The 15,237-nt window shown below is 64.5% G+C and overlaps 1 protein-coding gene across 1 annotated transcript in view; it reads right to left on the reverse strand.

Annotated features, from left to right (window-relative positions):
- Positions 1-15,237, reverse strand: part of Sorcs2 (sortilin related VPS10 domain containing receptor 2) — a 347,236-nt gene that overhangs the window by 45,932 nt on the left and 286,067 nt on the right. The window contains exons 5-7 of the mRNA XM_071614778.1: positions 11,521-11,594; positions 5,070-5,134; positions 2,173-2,291 (exon numbers count right to left, since the gene is read on the reverse strand). Of these exons, the coding sequence (XP_071470879.1) occupies positions 2,173-2,291; positions 5,070-5,134; positions 11,521-11,594 (258 nt within the window). The remainder of the gene's footprint in view (positions 1-2,172; positions 2,292-5,069; positions 5,135-11,520; positions 11,595-15,237) is intronic.

Below are 15,237 nucleotides of genomic sequence, written 5' to 3' on the forward strand. Positions count from 1 at the left end.
GGAGGAGGGAGAGGAAGGAGGGAGGACGGGAGGAGAGGAGGAGGGGGGAGGAGAGGAGGGAGGATGGGAGGAGGGAGGAGGCAGGAGGGAGGAGGGCAGGAGGGAGTGGCCGCCCCACATAGCTCCAGGGCCCCTGTAGCAGAGCAGGCCTGTCCAATGGGACTTGGGGCTGCAGGGGACACTGTGTCATCCCCATGGGCCTGTCCATCATAGGTCACCCAGCAGCAGGCCAGGACAAGGCCACTGTCGCCTGGTGGAAGAGACAATGTGGGGCACCATCAAGTGTGAGAGCCATGGAGAAGGTGGTGGTCCAGTCCGAGACTGGAACCCGGTCCTGGCCGGGAGCAGGGAGCCTGCAGCTCACCCTCCCTGTGTCGGACACCCTGGTGTGGTCCCTCCTGGACAGGACCCTGAGATGTCTGGTCATCGGTGACCTGTGTCCTGACAGCCCAGAGCCACGTAGCCCCTGAGGGCACCCCTGTTGGAGCTGCTGGCGGTCCCAGGGCAATGCAGGCCACACTGCCCGCGTCAGACAACACTCTGTGTGACATACGGTGGCCTCAGCTATGGTGGGCCGTGGACACTTGCAGAGACGCAGGCAGGTGCTGGAGGCCGGGGCAGGTGGCGCGGGCGGGGAGCCGGCACAGGGGAGGGAACCGCGGTGAAAGCCTGTGGGCCTGGGGGCCTGGCTGGGTCAGGGAGGTGGGGAGGAGGGGCCTGCAGTGGAGGTGGGGTGGGGTGATTCCAGGGGGAGGGGCCTGCAGTGGAGGTGGGGTGGGATAACTCCATAGGGTCCTGCAGTGGAGGTGGGAGGGGGCTCCAGGAGGAGGGGCCTGCAGTGGGGGGCAGTGGGCGGCTCCAGGAGGAGGGGTCTGCAGTGGAGGTGGGAGGGGGCTCCAGGAGGAGGGGCCTGCAGTGTGGAGGTGGGAGGGGGCTCCAGGAGGAGGGGTCTGCAGTGTGGAGGTGGGAGGGGGCTCCAGGAGGAGGGGCCTGCAGTGGAGATGGGGTGGGGGGCTCCAGGAGGAGGGGCCTGCAGTGGAGGTGGGAGGGGCCTCCAGGAGGAGGGGCCTGCAGTGGAGATTGGGCGCGGGGGGGGGGAGGGGGGCTCCAGGAGGAGGGGCCTGCAGTGGAGATTGGGCACGGGGGGGGGGGGGGGGGGGGCTCCAGGAGGAGGGGCCTGTAGTGGAGGTGGGAGGGGGCTCCAGGGCCTGCAGTGGAGGTGGGAGGGGGCTCCAGGAGGAGGGTCCTGCAGTGGAGGTTGGGCGGGGGGGCTCCAGGAGGAGGGTCCTGCAGTGGCGGTGGGGGCAGGCATCAGAGTGGGGGAGAGTGCAGCATTCCATGGCCAGGGACCGCTGCCCAGTGCCTGGGTGCTGGCCGAGAGCAGTGGAGATGGGGCAGGGCTGGGGGCAGGCTGGGCAGGGTCAGGCCCCTCAGGCTGCTGTGGGGGCGGCGCTGCCCTGCCTGTTCCAGCCCAAGCTCCACAGTGGCCTCAGCTCACGCTGCGTGGGCAGGAGGGCAGAGAAGGCTGGAGCGTGGAGGGCCAGCCCTCGGGGGAGGGGACACTCTAGGGGCCCTCTAGGCTGTTCTCAGCAGGAGAGCAGATGGGACCAGTGACTGCAGCCAGAGCACCTGCCTCTGGCTCTCAGAGTGAGCTGGTGACAGCTCCAGCTGGCCTGAGGACAGGGGCCTGGGGAAGCCACGGCCACGAGGAAGCCCCCCGCCTGGCCAGGCGACTGGAGTTTCTGAGCTGGCTCGGACCTTGTGGTTGCTGCCGGTGGCCCATCTGTGACTCAGGGCACTGGGGCACAGGCAGCAAGTCCTCGTCACTGGGGTGTGGACAGCTGGTGGCTGGCAGTCAAGGGCAATGCCCAGAGACAGCCTGAGTGTCCCAGGTCACTGAAGAAACAAGTGGCAGAATGGGTTTGGGTTTGGGGCCAGAGGCGGGAGGCTTCCGGTGGGCAGCTTCTGGGTGGCACCAGCAGTGCCCCAGCCCAGGTGCTGGCAGTTAGGGCCTCGGGGTGGCGGCAGGGGCAGTGTGGGTGTGGCCCTGCTGAGAAGCCCTTGAGAGGAAGTCAGCCGTGTTGTGGCCTCTTCCCTGGATGCCCCCATTTCCCGAGCGTCTCCACCACCTCCGTGCCCACCGCCACCTTGCAGAGCCCGGAGCAGCCTCACCTTAAAGAAGACGTAATCGTCCTGCACGGTCAGCGAGCTGTGGTCGATGGGGCCTGTGAACGGGGCTGTTAGTGTCTTATCGGAGCAATTGTGGATCTGGCAGGTGACGTAGCGAAAACCTGCAGGAGATAAGAGCCAGCCCAGGGCCGTGAAGTGTCCAGTATTCAGACTGCGACGACTGAGCATTGGCCCGATGACCCTGCCCTGCTGTGGCCGTTCTGTGTGTGGGTTCGGATTTTAAAGGACCTGCCTTGTGGTCACACCTGGGGCCCGCCCAGCCGCCCTGGCCAGGAGGGCTGAGAGGAGACTATTAGGTCCTCAGCACTGGGACCAGCCGTTGCCCATGGGTAGGGACAACCAGGGTAGCAACAGGCCCTCACAGCCCCTGACCTTCAGGGCCCCCACCCTCCCAAAGGCCCTGACACTAAGCGGGGCGGGAGTGTGTGGCACTGAGTGTGCTTATCCCCGACTCAAAGCAAAAGCTCCCCGCCTTCCTCGGGTGTTTACGTTGGGCACGTTGAGTGCTGGCCCGGCCGGGCGGCTGCGTCTGTAGGTGTGGGAGCTCTGCAGGTTCACAGCCTCGGGAGCCTGCAGCCTTAGGGACGCTCTTCCCAGCTGGTGGCCCAGGAGCGGGACTTGGCTGACACACCAACTTGCAGCCCAGGGAGGGACACGGAGGCCACAGCACCTTGGGCTCACCTCCTGCCTACGGCCCCGGTGTCAGGGTGGCATGAACAGTTATGAGGGCTGGCTCTGGGCCAGGAAGACCCACACCCTACGTCCACTACCACCAAGAGAGGGAGGGCTGGGCCTCCATGCACAGCTGGGACGGTGACACAGAGCAGGCACAAGGGCGCCTCTGACCCCAACCAACCACCAAGCATGCTGTAGAGTGGCCATGTCCTGTCAGCCTCAGGGCCAGCTCAGATTGTAGGGCTGCTGGCCTGCAGGGACTCGGTGCGGAGTGAGAGCCAGACTCAGGGGCAGTCCCAGGTCACCCACACTGTGCTCACTCACCCACCCCCTCGCCCCCATTGGCTCTTCCTGTCCCCAGCAGGCCTCGCTGTCCTGGGCCTGGTGTCTCCTGAGCTAGGCCCCCGTGAGGGTGCTGCTGGGTTGGAGGGAATGCCCTGCTGTGCCCACTGCCCTGTGCTGTGCCCGCTGCCCTGTGCTGTGCCCACTGCCCTGTGCTGTGCCCGCTGCCCTGCTGTGCTGCCTGCCCAGTGAAGTCCCTGCACAGGGAGCGAGGCGCCTGTGGGCCTCTGGCCTTGCAAGTAGAGATGACCGCCCCCTGAGAGAGCAGCCTGGCACGAGGTCACCACGGTTGTGACATGGGCACTGGGCTCCTTCTGTCCATGACAGGGAAGAAGCCTGGCCAGCCAGGAAGGGGATTTGCAGAGCTTGTGCAGATCCTCCCAGGGTGGCCCTGGCTCCTGCGCAGGGCATTAGCACTCAGCAGTCTCCTGGGACACGGGGGAGTCCACAGCCCCAGCTGGAGCTCGAGGCAGGGCCCTGGGTGCTGTGAGGCACAGAGGAGTGGTGGCAGGGGTGGGGGCTCTGGGGACGGTGGGGAGGCGGCAGGGCTGTGAGCGTGCAGAGTGGCCCTCTGGTGGGCCAGGCTGGCGGGAGGGTGGGGCGAGATCGGGAGGGGGCACTCCAGGTCCAGCGAGCCTGGCTCTGAAGGGCTGCCCGGCGGGCGGGGTGTTTGCCAGGTGGGTCTTGGGGAGCGTGGGGCCAGGCGACCCTGGGGGCTCTTCAAGTGCAGCTGGCTGCTGTGGCCCCTCTCTGCCAGGACGGCTGGCCCCTCTAGGACGTGGGCCTCTTTCTCCCTGGTGGGCAGCTGGGTGTCACAAGGACAACCTGCCCTGCTGTGAGTGGTGTCCTTGTGCCACCTGCACGGGGCCAGGGTGTTTGGGGCTTGGTGAAGACCCCAGAGGACGAGAGAGGGTGGCGGGAGTGGGGGAGGATTCTCCATGACCTTGTCTGGCAAACTTGGTTATCAAGAGGGGACCCACAATGACCGCGGCCCACCTCCCGGCCCCGTGGTGGGCCCCACAGAGAGCTGAGGACGGGGAGGCACCTGCCCTGGGTCTCACTGGGACTCCACCTGCGGGGCCCAGTCCCCACAGGGACCGCTGCCCTGCTGCCCACCAGGCCTGCCCTGGTTAACACGGCCTGGCCAGTCTGCACAGGGACAGGCCCAGCGGCAGAAGGGAGAGCCAGGCGTGAGCAGGCAGGCGTGGCCAGCAAGCACCTAGCACAGGCCCGTCCTCATGCCCTGACCTCCCCCTCCCCCGCCCAGCACGCCCCTGCTGCCCGCCATGCGGGTCCTGCTGCTGCTAAGGTAGTCCTGTTGGCGCCATCACGCACCAGGCAGGGGCCTGTCCTGTTCATATCTGCATTTGGTGGACAGAGGTACAATCTATGGTCCTCTCATCTCTGTTGTTCCAGAACATTCCATGGTGCTCAAACACCCTGGGCTCTAGGACCCTCTGTGGTTCCCTTCTCAGTGCTCCTCCTGGAGGGATACAGAGCAGCCTGCGAGGCCCTGGCTCCCTGGAGGAGGCCAGTGGGCTGGGCAGCCCGGCCCCTGTCTCGGCTGGGGCCGGGGGAGCCCGCACACCTCAGGCTCGGCACACTCTGGCAGGACAGTGTGAGCAGAAGCGTAGATGCTCAGGGGCCAGAACAAATCACCCTCTTAATAGATTTTTCCACTGGAGCGGAGCTCCTTGGCTTCAGTGGATCCCCAGCGGGGAAACAAGCACATTTAAAATCATGCCTCTTCATAACACGGCGCGGTCGGCCTGCAGGGCCACCGCTGAGGCTGAGCAGGGGCAGGGCTCGGCGGGGTGGGGGCAGGTCACCGAGACCCCTGCAACCACGCCCCTCCTCCTTACCTCCACTGAGGTCCTGGGCTTCCATGTGGACCAGGTTGGGGTCGGTGTCCACCCCAGACACAGCCCTGGAAAAGAACAGGTGGAGATGGCATCAGGGTGGCCAGCATCAGATCCCCACACCCCACTGCCTCTTGGCCCTCCTGGGTCTGAGGTCTCTGCCTCTGTGCCTCCCCAAGGGCCTCCTGCTCCTGCGGCAGACGAGACCTGGCCTCCGCCTGTGGGAGCCTGGTGTGCGGTGTTCTGTCCCCCTCCCATTCACAGGACGGTTTACGAAGCTCACCCTCCTTCACGGGGGCCTTGCTGGCCACCTCAGGAGGCAGCAGCTGGGGCTGCCACGCTCGCTTCACAAGTAGGGCAGCGCAGAAGAGCGGGTGGCCTGCCCGAGGCCACACAGCCACCACAGGCCACCACAGGCCACCTGGGCTTCAGCCAGGACCCAACCTGAGCCGCTGCCTGACCCTTTGCCCTGACCCTTTGCCCCGACTCTGGGTCACTGCCCCGCACAGCTCTGCTCTGTCACCCCAAGCCCTACCCCAGTGCTGCCCCAGGGACTGCCCCAATTCTCGTGTGGGGCACAGGCTCGGGAGGGCAGCCTGCCTGTGTCACTGCCCTGGACTGTTAGCTCCAGGCTGCCCCCTGCACCTGGGCGGACTGCGTGGCCAGGCACATATCATGAGGAAGCCTACTGAGGCAGGGAAGTTCTGTCACTTGTCTCAGGCAACGAGGCCCTGACCCTTCAGACTCTGCCTCTGCACGGAGTGTGACAGCGTGACACAGGGCTGGTGGCTCCTGGGCCTGCTTGCGCTGCTCCAGGAGCCCGTGGGCCTGCTGAGCCAGCCCACCCAGGCCCTGGGGTTGGAGACCAGTGACATAGCAGTGTGGGGTTCCTGCCAGTGTCCTCCCTAAGCCCATGTCCACCCTCCCAGGTGTGTTCCTATGAATGAGCGGGAGACAGAGGAGAGAGGAGAGTGCGCTTCCCCGGGGCAGGGCCAGGCCATCACCTGTCCTGACAGCGCGCTTGGGGCAGAGCCTCAGGTGCAGGCCCTCCTGGGTGCTCTAGTTACCTTACCTCACTCAGGGCAGAGCAGCCCTGGGCACCTGGTCTCACCCATTTCACAGATGAGAATTCCAAGGCTCAGGCAGGTGGAAACACGAACCCAAGTCAAGCAGCTCATCAGGAAGATCTATAGCCCAGGACCCGCCACCCAGACCACCTCCCCCACCGCACATGGAGATAGGATGGTGCGGCCACAGAGGACAGGAGGGCCCGCACCTGCCCTTTCCCCAGGCCCTGCCCCGAGCTCTCACAGGCTGCCCTCCCAGGGCACTCTCCTCTGGCCGCTCCCATAGTCACACTGGCCCTGAGACTGCTGGCCATGGGCAGCGCTTTTCCCCTCGGTTCTCAGCTCCAGGTAGAGCAGGGAAGGCAGGTGCCCAGGGCCAGCACAGCCAAACCCTCTGTGAGGAGCATCCCCTCTCTGCTCACTCCATCGACATCTGCTGGCTGCCCCTGGACCACTGTTTACTGAAAGCCACGTGCCCCCGGCCACTCCCTGTCAACCTATTGTGTGTACTTAATCAGAACCTGCAGAACACTCTCTCTGTTGGGGTTCAGGATTCAGAGGTGAATCAGTCACAGCCTCTGCTCTCCAGGAAAGCAAGGCTAGTAGGGTGGCCACATTTAACAAAACCATCGGCCCATCTGTCTATCTTCCACCCATCCATCCCTCCACCTACCCATCCATCCACCCATCCACTCATCCACCCATCCACTCATCCACTCATCCACCCATCCACTCATCTTTCCATCCATCCACTCATCCATCCACTCATCCGTCCACCCACTCATCCATCCATCCATTCACACATCCATCCACTCATCTATCCACTCATCCATTCATCCACCCATCCATTCACTAGTCTATCCATCCATCCATCGACCCACCCATTCACCCATTCATCTATTCACCCATTCATCCATTCACCCACCCATCCACCTATCCATCCATCCATCCATCTACCCACCCATTCACCCATCCATCCTCCCATCCATTTATCCATCCACCCACCCATCATACTTATCCACCCATCCATCCATCCATTCATCCATCCATCCAGTTACCCACCCACCCATTCCATGCATGTGTCCATCCATTTACTGAGCACCTACTATGTGCTGGTTCTGTGTCAGATCTTAAAATATAAAGACCTACTTGGCGTCTCCCTGTCCTCAACAGTCACAGTCTGGAAAAATGTCTGAACATTTTTCCCAGGCTCAAAGTCTTTGGGACAGAGGTTGTCGAAACACCATGTCTGCTGGTCACGTAGGTGGGGCTGGTGGTGGTGTGGCTCAGGAAGCAGTCTGTTTGTCACTGAGCAGTGGCACCCGCCACACAGGCAGAGATGGGGAGCTCTCCCCCATCTTGTGGTATGAGAGCAAATCTTCATCCAGGAGAGGGTGGAGCTGGCTCTTGGGGCTGCAGTCTATTTGGCACAGCACCTAACGGGTGTCTAAGTGCCTTCCTTGGCGAGAAGGAGTGGGAGGAGGAGCCGTCCCCCGAACACCTACGCACTCAGCCCCGAACCACGCGCTTCACAGTCATGACCCTCTGGTCCTCACAGACAGAGCAGGGGTGTCGCCTCTGCTTCATGGATAAGCAGCCGAGGTGGGGGGGCTTGGGGCGCTAGTCACTCAAGGTGCCATCCTGGGCTCAGACGGCCGGGCTCCCTCTTGGGCCCGGTCCCGCCCCTGTGAGGGAGCCCGAGCACACAGCCACATCAGCTGTGGCCTCGGCTCCACAGTCCTGAGCTGCCGGGCTCCCGGCTCTCGTGGGAATCCAGGGGGCCTGCTGGCCACCCGGGGCCCTGTAGGAGGCCAAAGAAGGGGGAGCAGAGGCGCGTCCCAGGTGGCACCTCGCTGGTCTCCAGGGAGCCAGGACAGGGTCGGAATCCATGCTGCCCCCAGTGCCCGCCCAGCAGGGGGAGCGTGAGTCGGAAGGAAGGGAGCTGAGCCAAGGTCCCGCGTTTCCCACACTGAGCTCCTCGGTGGCAGCTGTGTGCACACTCCCGCGCACCGGAGGGGTCTGCTGGCTTCAGCCTCTGCCTCCCAAGACCCCCAGGAAACTGGAGCCTGAGCCGCGGTCCTGCTTGCCCTGGATGTCCAGCCAGCCCCCCTGCACAAACCCCTTCCCACCCGCCACACCTGCTCTCAAGGACACGTGCCCAAGAGAAACTGAGGTCACTTCCTGGCCGTCGCTCCCTTCCCTGCAGCACTCCCACAGCCCCCGAGACAGACTTGTGCCCACAGGGTGCCGTCCCTGGCAGCCCCTTCCCGTCACTGATAGCCCATGTGGCCGGTCCCTTCAGGCCTCAGCTGCTCCCAGCCTGCGTGGCACCACCGACCCCCATGGCTCCACCTCTCCAGGGAGCAGGGGCAACCAGGTGGCCCTGAGTGGAGCCAGGTGCACAGGGAGGGCCCCACGTGGGTCTGACGGGCAGGATGTGGTGGTGCGATGGCAGCTGGTGGGACACCCTGAAGTCCTCGGGATTCCAAGCCCAGGAGAGCCAGCACCCGTCCCCTGGCCCCGGGGGACGCTGCATGTCCAGGCAGGGTGCACGGGGCTGCCGTGAGCAGGCAGTCCTGGGCCCAGAAGGGAGGCTCCTCCCACATCTCTTCTGAGTCAAGGAGACAGGGTTCCCCTAGCAGAGTCCTCGGCCAGCAGATGGGAGCTTCCTCTCAGTCTGGCCACCACCTGTCGAGGGGGCGAGGACACGCCTGCTCTCTGGTGTCTCCTGTGCTGACTCAGGCGCTTCCTCTTTCCCTCCCTCCCGCCTCCCTCTCCACAGACCAGTGGCAGCGGCCCTGAGGCCTGGTCCTGCCCAGGGACCCTTGGCTGTGAACAAGGCCCAGGCAGAGCCCGGCCGGCTCAGGGAACAGGCACGGCCTTGCGGCCCTCTCGTCACCGAGGTGCCTGAAGACGGAACTTGGGAAGGTCCCGGCCTGTTCCTGCAGCATTGTGAGAACAGATGGCTCCTGGGCCAGCGGCCTCGGAGAGGGCAGGAGCTGCAAGAGCCCCATCCAGACGCCCCAGACGCGGCCCTGGGACGCCCCCTCCTGCCACTTCCTCTTTCTGCTGACAGAGGCGCTCTGTCCACACCTGGGCCAGCACTGGGGCTGAGGAAGAGGAAGGCCGAGCCTGTCCCTGGGTGAGCTTGGGGACAAGGAGGGAGAAGACAGAAACATCTGGTGAGGGGCTGTGGGTGACCTCCCAGCAGAGGAGTCAGAGCTGTGACCACTGGCCACGGTCAGTCGCACCCAAGGCCGGTGGCCGCTACTGAGGGCATCGTGACTAGGATGGGTGCCCTCGTCTCCCTGAGCCAGCTTCCCTCTGTAACTGGAGGGGAGGACGACGGGGGCTGTGCTGGGGACTCCCAAGGAGGATGCTCTCAGACCTTGGTCCAGGGCCTGGTGGATGGTCACAGGGCAGCTGCTGGTGGCCACTATGACGGTTTCATTCCAGGAGAGCCGGGAGGCGAGGGAGGGTGAGGGCCAGAGGCAGAGGGCTGTGTCCACAAGGTGCCCCTCGAGCTCACTAGTGTGCACCTCACAGAGCGCTAACAGCCTGGGCTTGAGGCAGAACGCGGGCCTCGCTGATTCCTGCCGTCAGTTCAAGGACAAAGAGCCCTTGGAAATGCTGTCAAAACAGTTATTCCCCAGTCCAACAGGGGGTTGCACGCCTGTCACTCCAGGAGAGGTCCCCAGCCCACGCCCAGCGCCTGGCGTGATTGGCACTCACCCTGAGCCACCTGAGAAACTTGGGGGAAGGACACTTTGATTTGCTGGAGATCAGAGCCTGTTTGAACTGTCGCCGATTTCCCTTCCAGCGTCTGAGGGCCACTTCCTCTCTCTGGCCAGAAGTCTCTGCGAGCCAGGCCAGGGCTGCGGTGCCCCAGGGCCTGGCCCCTGCCCCAGGCTGGTCCCAGAGCTGCAGAGCCCTGCCTGCTCCCCAGGCGGGCGTGGCTCAGAATCCCACTTCCTGACCCTGGTCCCCCGTCCTGGGCACCCTCAGGGTCCATAGGTCCCCTCCTACAGCTGCTCTGGCTCCTAAGAGTTGCCCTCAGTGACAAGGCCAGTGACTGAAGGCCCAGCCCTGGTTTCTGAGGTGGAACCAGGCCCTCCCCTGGGCAGCATGAAGAGGCAGCGTCACCTCCCCAGAGAGCAAAGGGCACCAACGCAGGAGCCCCACTCGTTCAGTCCTCGGCAGGCCAGGAAGCGAGTCTCCACTGCTGCCATCAGCATGAAGCCACCAACAGGGCAGGAGGGAAGGGGACGCTCCATGGGGCTGTGTGCTGGGGACAGGGCAGGCCCGGCTGGGAGGCCAGGGCACGTATGAACTGAGGAGGGGCATGAGAGCACACGCACACACACACACAGATACATACACAGGTGCACACACATGCACATGTGCATACACCACACACAGGCACACATGCACGAATAGATATGCACAGACACGCACACAGATGTACACACATTTGCACACACACCACACACATGTACACGCAGATGCACATACCTGCACATATACACATATGCACACACACCACACACAGACACACATGTATGCACATACATGCACAGAGATGTACACACACACACACAGCAGAGCCACACGTGGGACTACGTGAGGTGACTCAACAGGCGTCGGATCAGAAGAGCACGTGGGCCTGTGGCCATGGCTGGAGGAGGGCGCGGGCTCCCGTCAGCTGCCCGAAACTGGGTAAGTGCTGGTTCTGCCCACGCCTGGCTCTGCCTCCAGCAGACCCTCCCAGAGCGTCAGGGCAGCCTCGCTGGGGTGAAGAACCCGGGCTGAGCCCGGGAGGCCCTGAGCAGCTCCAGGAGCTAATGCCTTCGCGAGCTGGCGCCCTGAATGCAGGTCCCCTGTCCCCTTCCCCTACGTGGCTCTTCAGCAGGCCAGGGTGGGCACGCCTCTGGGTCAGGTCTGCACGCTGACCTGGCTCCTAGGCACCCTACAGAGGCCGAGCAGGGCCACTAGCTGGGCTGTGGGAGCCCAGGCACCTGGTGGGCAGGAGATTGAGGCCCAGATGCAGGCCCCAGCAGCCCGCAAGCCCCGGAGGCTGCGCGGCAGCTCCCAAGCAGGGCTGAGTTAGGATGGTCAGGAGGAGGAGCCAGGCGGTGCCCACGGGTGTAGGCACTGGGCCAGGGCCCGGCACATCATAACCCTCTCCACTGGGGACAACCAGGGCCCGGGAGACACCCAGGCACACAGAGCTGGGCAGCTGGTTCACAGGTGCAAATAGGACTCGAGGGACGCCAGACCCTGGGCCTGTAGCGGGGCCACACTGCCCTCAGGAGCAGAGGCCAGGAGGCCCCCCAGGTTAGGAGGTGCAGTGGGGACAGGGCAGGGGCCCCAGGGGACAGGGCTCTCACCAGAACACATGGTCTTTGGTCACGCGCTCTTGCAGAAGCGTCCACTTCTTCCCCAGGTCAGATGACACGTAGAGCTTCAAGCAGAAACAGAGAAACCACAGTTTGGTCGTGACGTCAGAAATGAGCCGGGGAAGGGTGGGGACAGCCGGCCTGAGAGTGGCCGCAGAATGCCCCTGTGCTGTCGGCTCTCTCCTGCAGACACAGGAAGTGTGCACGCGGGTGGGGACAGCCCCCACACAGAGCAGCTCCTGCCCAGGCCACCTGCAGGAGCCAGGGGTGAGGACCCCAGGTGGAAACCCAGGAGCCCTCCCAGAGGAGGTGCGCTGACCGCTGACCCAGGAGAGCGTTGACAGAACCCGAAGAGGGACGGGGGCTGGAGGAGAAAGGGGGGGCGGGAGGGGTCAGGAGGGGACAGGAGGGAGGGGAAGGCACGTGGAGGGGCGCGCTGCCAGCACCCAGGGCTGCAGGAATGGGAGGAGGTCAGGGCGTGGAGGGGACCCAGGGCTGGGGCTCTGTGCAGGCTGCTGGCCTGGTCCAGGCGCCTCCACCTGCAGGGTGGATGGCACCACGTTCTCCTGCTGTGGACTTGATCTTCACCTTGTGTTTGAGCTTGAGAGGTCAGGCTGATGGATGGCAGGGCACGTGCTAGGCCCCCAGTCAAGGCCCTGCTCCTACAGGGGACAGATTCTCAGCTCCTGTCTCCTCCTAGTGACCACCGCTGGCCTCTACCCCAGGAAGGTCATGGCTGAGTGTCCTGGGCACCCAGCCATGGGGCAGCCCCCCGGTGGGCCTTGCTCTGCAAATGTCCGGCCTGCGAGGGAGCCCGAGGTTCAACGCTCATGGAGAGCACCAGGCCAGGAGAGGCCTGCAGGGGGGGACGGCACGTCCTGCACGTCCAGGCCTCCCCACGTCCCACTGGACCCTACAGATTTTGCAGCCGGACACCCCCAGCTGAGGCGGGTAAGCCAGGGTGGGAGGGCGCGGCCGGGAGGCATGGCCGGGCTGAAGGCAGGGAGTCCTCTGTCCTGGCCTGGTGGAAGGGAGGCAAAGGGCAGAGAGGCCTGTTTAGGGATGGGGCAGGCCCTGGGAGGAGTGCAAGGGGCAAGGAAGTGACACGGTCCTTGGTTCCGTGCCCTGGAGGCAGGGATGGGGACGGCTGGTCCTTGGGACCCTGGTGGAGACGGTACCAGTGTGAGCTTTAGAGAGCAAGTGTGAGAGGCAGGGCCACAGGACGAGACCCAGAGCTGCTGCCCCGAGGGCCGCCGTGGGAAGGTCCTTCCCTCCTCAGGGTGACGGTCCTGAGAGGAACCTGAGACCCTCCTGGAGGAGGAAGCCAGGTCTCAGGTGGCCTGGTGGGGAGTGCCACCCCACAGAGGGGACACAGGTGCTCCATGTTCCAAGTGGAAAACTGGAGTGGGGTCCAGTAAGGGCTACCCCCAAACCCAGCCGCTCTGGGAAACTGAGGGACAGCAGAAGCAGGCAGGCCCTCTCCCCCTGCCCCCTACCTGCCGAGGCAGGTTGTGAAGCCAAGGTGGGCCCTCCCCACTTCTCCTGCCCTTCTTCCCTGAAGACCCTCAGTGACAGGTGTCCTGCCCGTCCCTGGGGGACGGAGGTCACACAAGGATGCCAAGAGGACCCTGAGCCAGTCAGCCTTCGAGGCTTGGCCTAAAGCCCTTCTCTGGCCACTAGCTCAGAGGCCGTGGCCTGGTCCTGCAAGGCCTGGACCTGCCCCCAGCGCCTTCTCCTGCTGGGCCCTCGTCCTGAGTCCTGGGAGGCCCTGGAGTGTGTCCCTGTGCTGATGCTGACACCGTGTCTCTGGGCCTCGGCTTCTGGTCTGCAGGTGTCCTGTGTCCCTCCGCCCCACTCAGGGCCCCTGGTCCCTCTCAGCCTGGTTTCTGGTGACTCTGCCTGTGACACGTGGGTTCCAGCCCATTCGGGATTCTTCCCCCACCCAGAGGCAGGAGCCCGGGGCTGACCCCAGCTCTCCTCTCCAGGGACAGGCTGAGTGGCCACAGGGTTGGCCTCCCTGAGCCGGTGTTTCCGCCCCCATCCAGAAAGCCCCCCGGGGCAGGGTGTGTCTGTGGGTCCACAGCTGACCCAGCAGCTGCAAAAGCGCAGCCCTGCAGACTGACCGCAGCCCCACAGACTGACCGTGGCCCCGCAGACTGACCGTGGCCCCGCAGACTGACCGCGGCCCTGCTGCCAACGCTCCCGGAGCCAGTGGAGGGACCTCCCACCCGAGGTGTGGTGCCAGGGCCAGGCCCACCTGCGCTCCACCTGTCCACCCTCCTTCCGCGACTCTCAACCCCCTCGGCCCGGTAGGCCCCGCGCTCTCCCTGCCCTCCGGGCCTGCAGGGCTCTTGTCCCAGGGAGGCTGCCTTCCCCGCCCCCCTGCTGTCCCCACTCTGTTCTCAATGGCCTCCCCACCCACCTCTGATTCACCAAATCTCAGAGGTGTCCCGGCCCCGGCCCCCTTCCCTGGAGCAGAACCAGGTGGACAGCGCCCCTGTCCCAGTGCCTCACTGCTGTCCAGCTGGGTCCACTTAGGAATTCAGAGAACTGACCAGACCCTGCCCTGCTCTGCGCTCCCTGCTGGACGGAGGCTGAGTGGGCCGTTGGCCCGGGAGCTGGGAAAGCCCACACCTGGAGGGGAGCCAGAAGAGCCAAGCCCAGCAGAGGGTCCTGGAGCCCCCACAGCAGGACACGGGCAGGACCACCCGTGGGAAGGAAGTGGGTGCTGATGCAGGACATGTGCACCAGCCTCTTCCCTGCACACTGTGGCTCTGGGGTCCCTGCCTCTGTGGCCCCCTTGCGAGGAGGGAGCAGAGCCCCAGTGCAGGCCTCAAGAGGCACAGACTCCAGCTGCCTCCAGTGCCTTCCAACAACCAGGACGTATCCTCCAGGACGGAGGCAGGGGAGAGGCCCCACTTCAGGGAGGCTGCTCCCCCCAGGACCTCACCATAAGCCCCTGGGGAGGCAGCCCCTCCAGCCTGTCCTAACTGAATGCTTTTGCCCTGGTAATGACACTGGAATCAAAGCCCTGCTTCTTTAACTCTGGAGCCACATGCAGAAAATAGCCATGGCCGTAAGACTTTCCTCTCGAGTGGCTAAGTCATTGCCCAGCTAACCCTCTGTGGCCCCCAGATGCCCTATGGAGGCTGGCGACCCCCCTGGGCTTTCTCACACGCTCACCCTGCCTGCACCCAGCCGTCCCTGCTAACCAGTTGCTGCCCCACGTGGTGGCCTCTGGGCCTTTGCACGTGTGATCCCTCTGCCTGGGACAGCATCCTTCCTCTCTCTGCCACCCAGGTAACCCCAGCCCTTCAGAGGAGCCTCCTCCCCACCTGACGCTCTGCAGACAACAGCCCACATTTCCTGGTCTGTCGTCCAGGTGCTGAGTGGCTGCCGGGGCCCCTTTCCACGGAACCTCCCTCTGATGGAGGGAGAGACCACAAGGAAGCAGCCAGGTCCCCGAGCATGCAGGTGCCTCTCCACGGCCAGGGTTCCGTCTGGCTGCTCTCTACACTGCCTGCTCTGCCAGTCTGAGGGGACGGCCATAGCACCGTGGCACAGAGCCGCAGAGCTGGGCTCAAACAATGCAGTCGCTCCCAGTCCTAGAGGCCAAAAGTCCAAGGTCAAGAAGTGGGCAGGGCAGGCTCCTCCCTCCTGGGTGTGTGGATGCAGTCTCCCCGTGTTTTCACGTGGTGGTCCCTCTGT

This window comes from Marmota flaviventris, chromosome 7 (assembly GCF_047511675.1).
Source record: "Marmota flaviventris isolate mMarFla1 chromosome 7, mMarFla1.hap1, whole genome shotgun sequence".
Taxonomy (NCBI): Eukaryota; Metazoa; Chordata; class Mammalia; order Rodentia; family Sciuridae; genus Marmota; species Marmota flaviventris.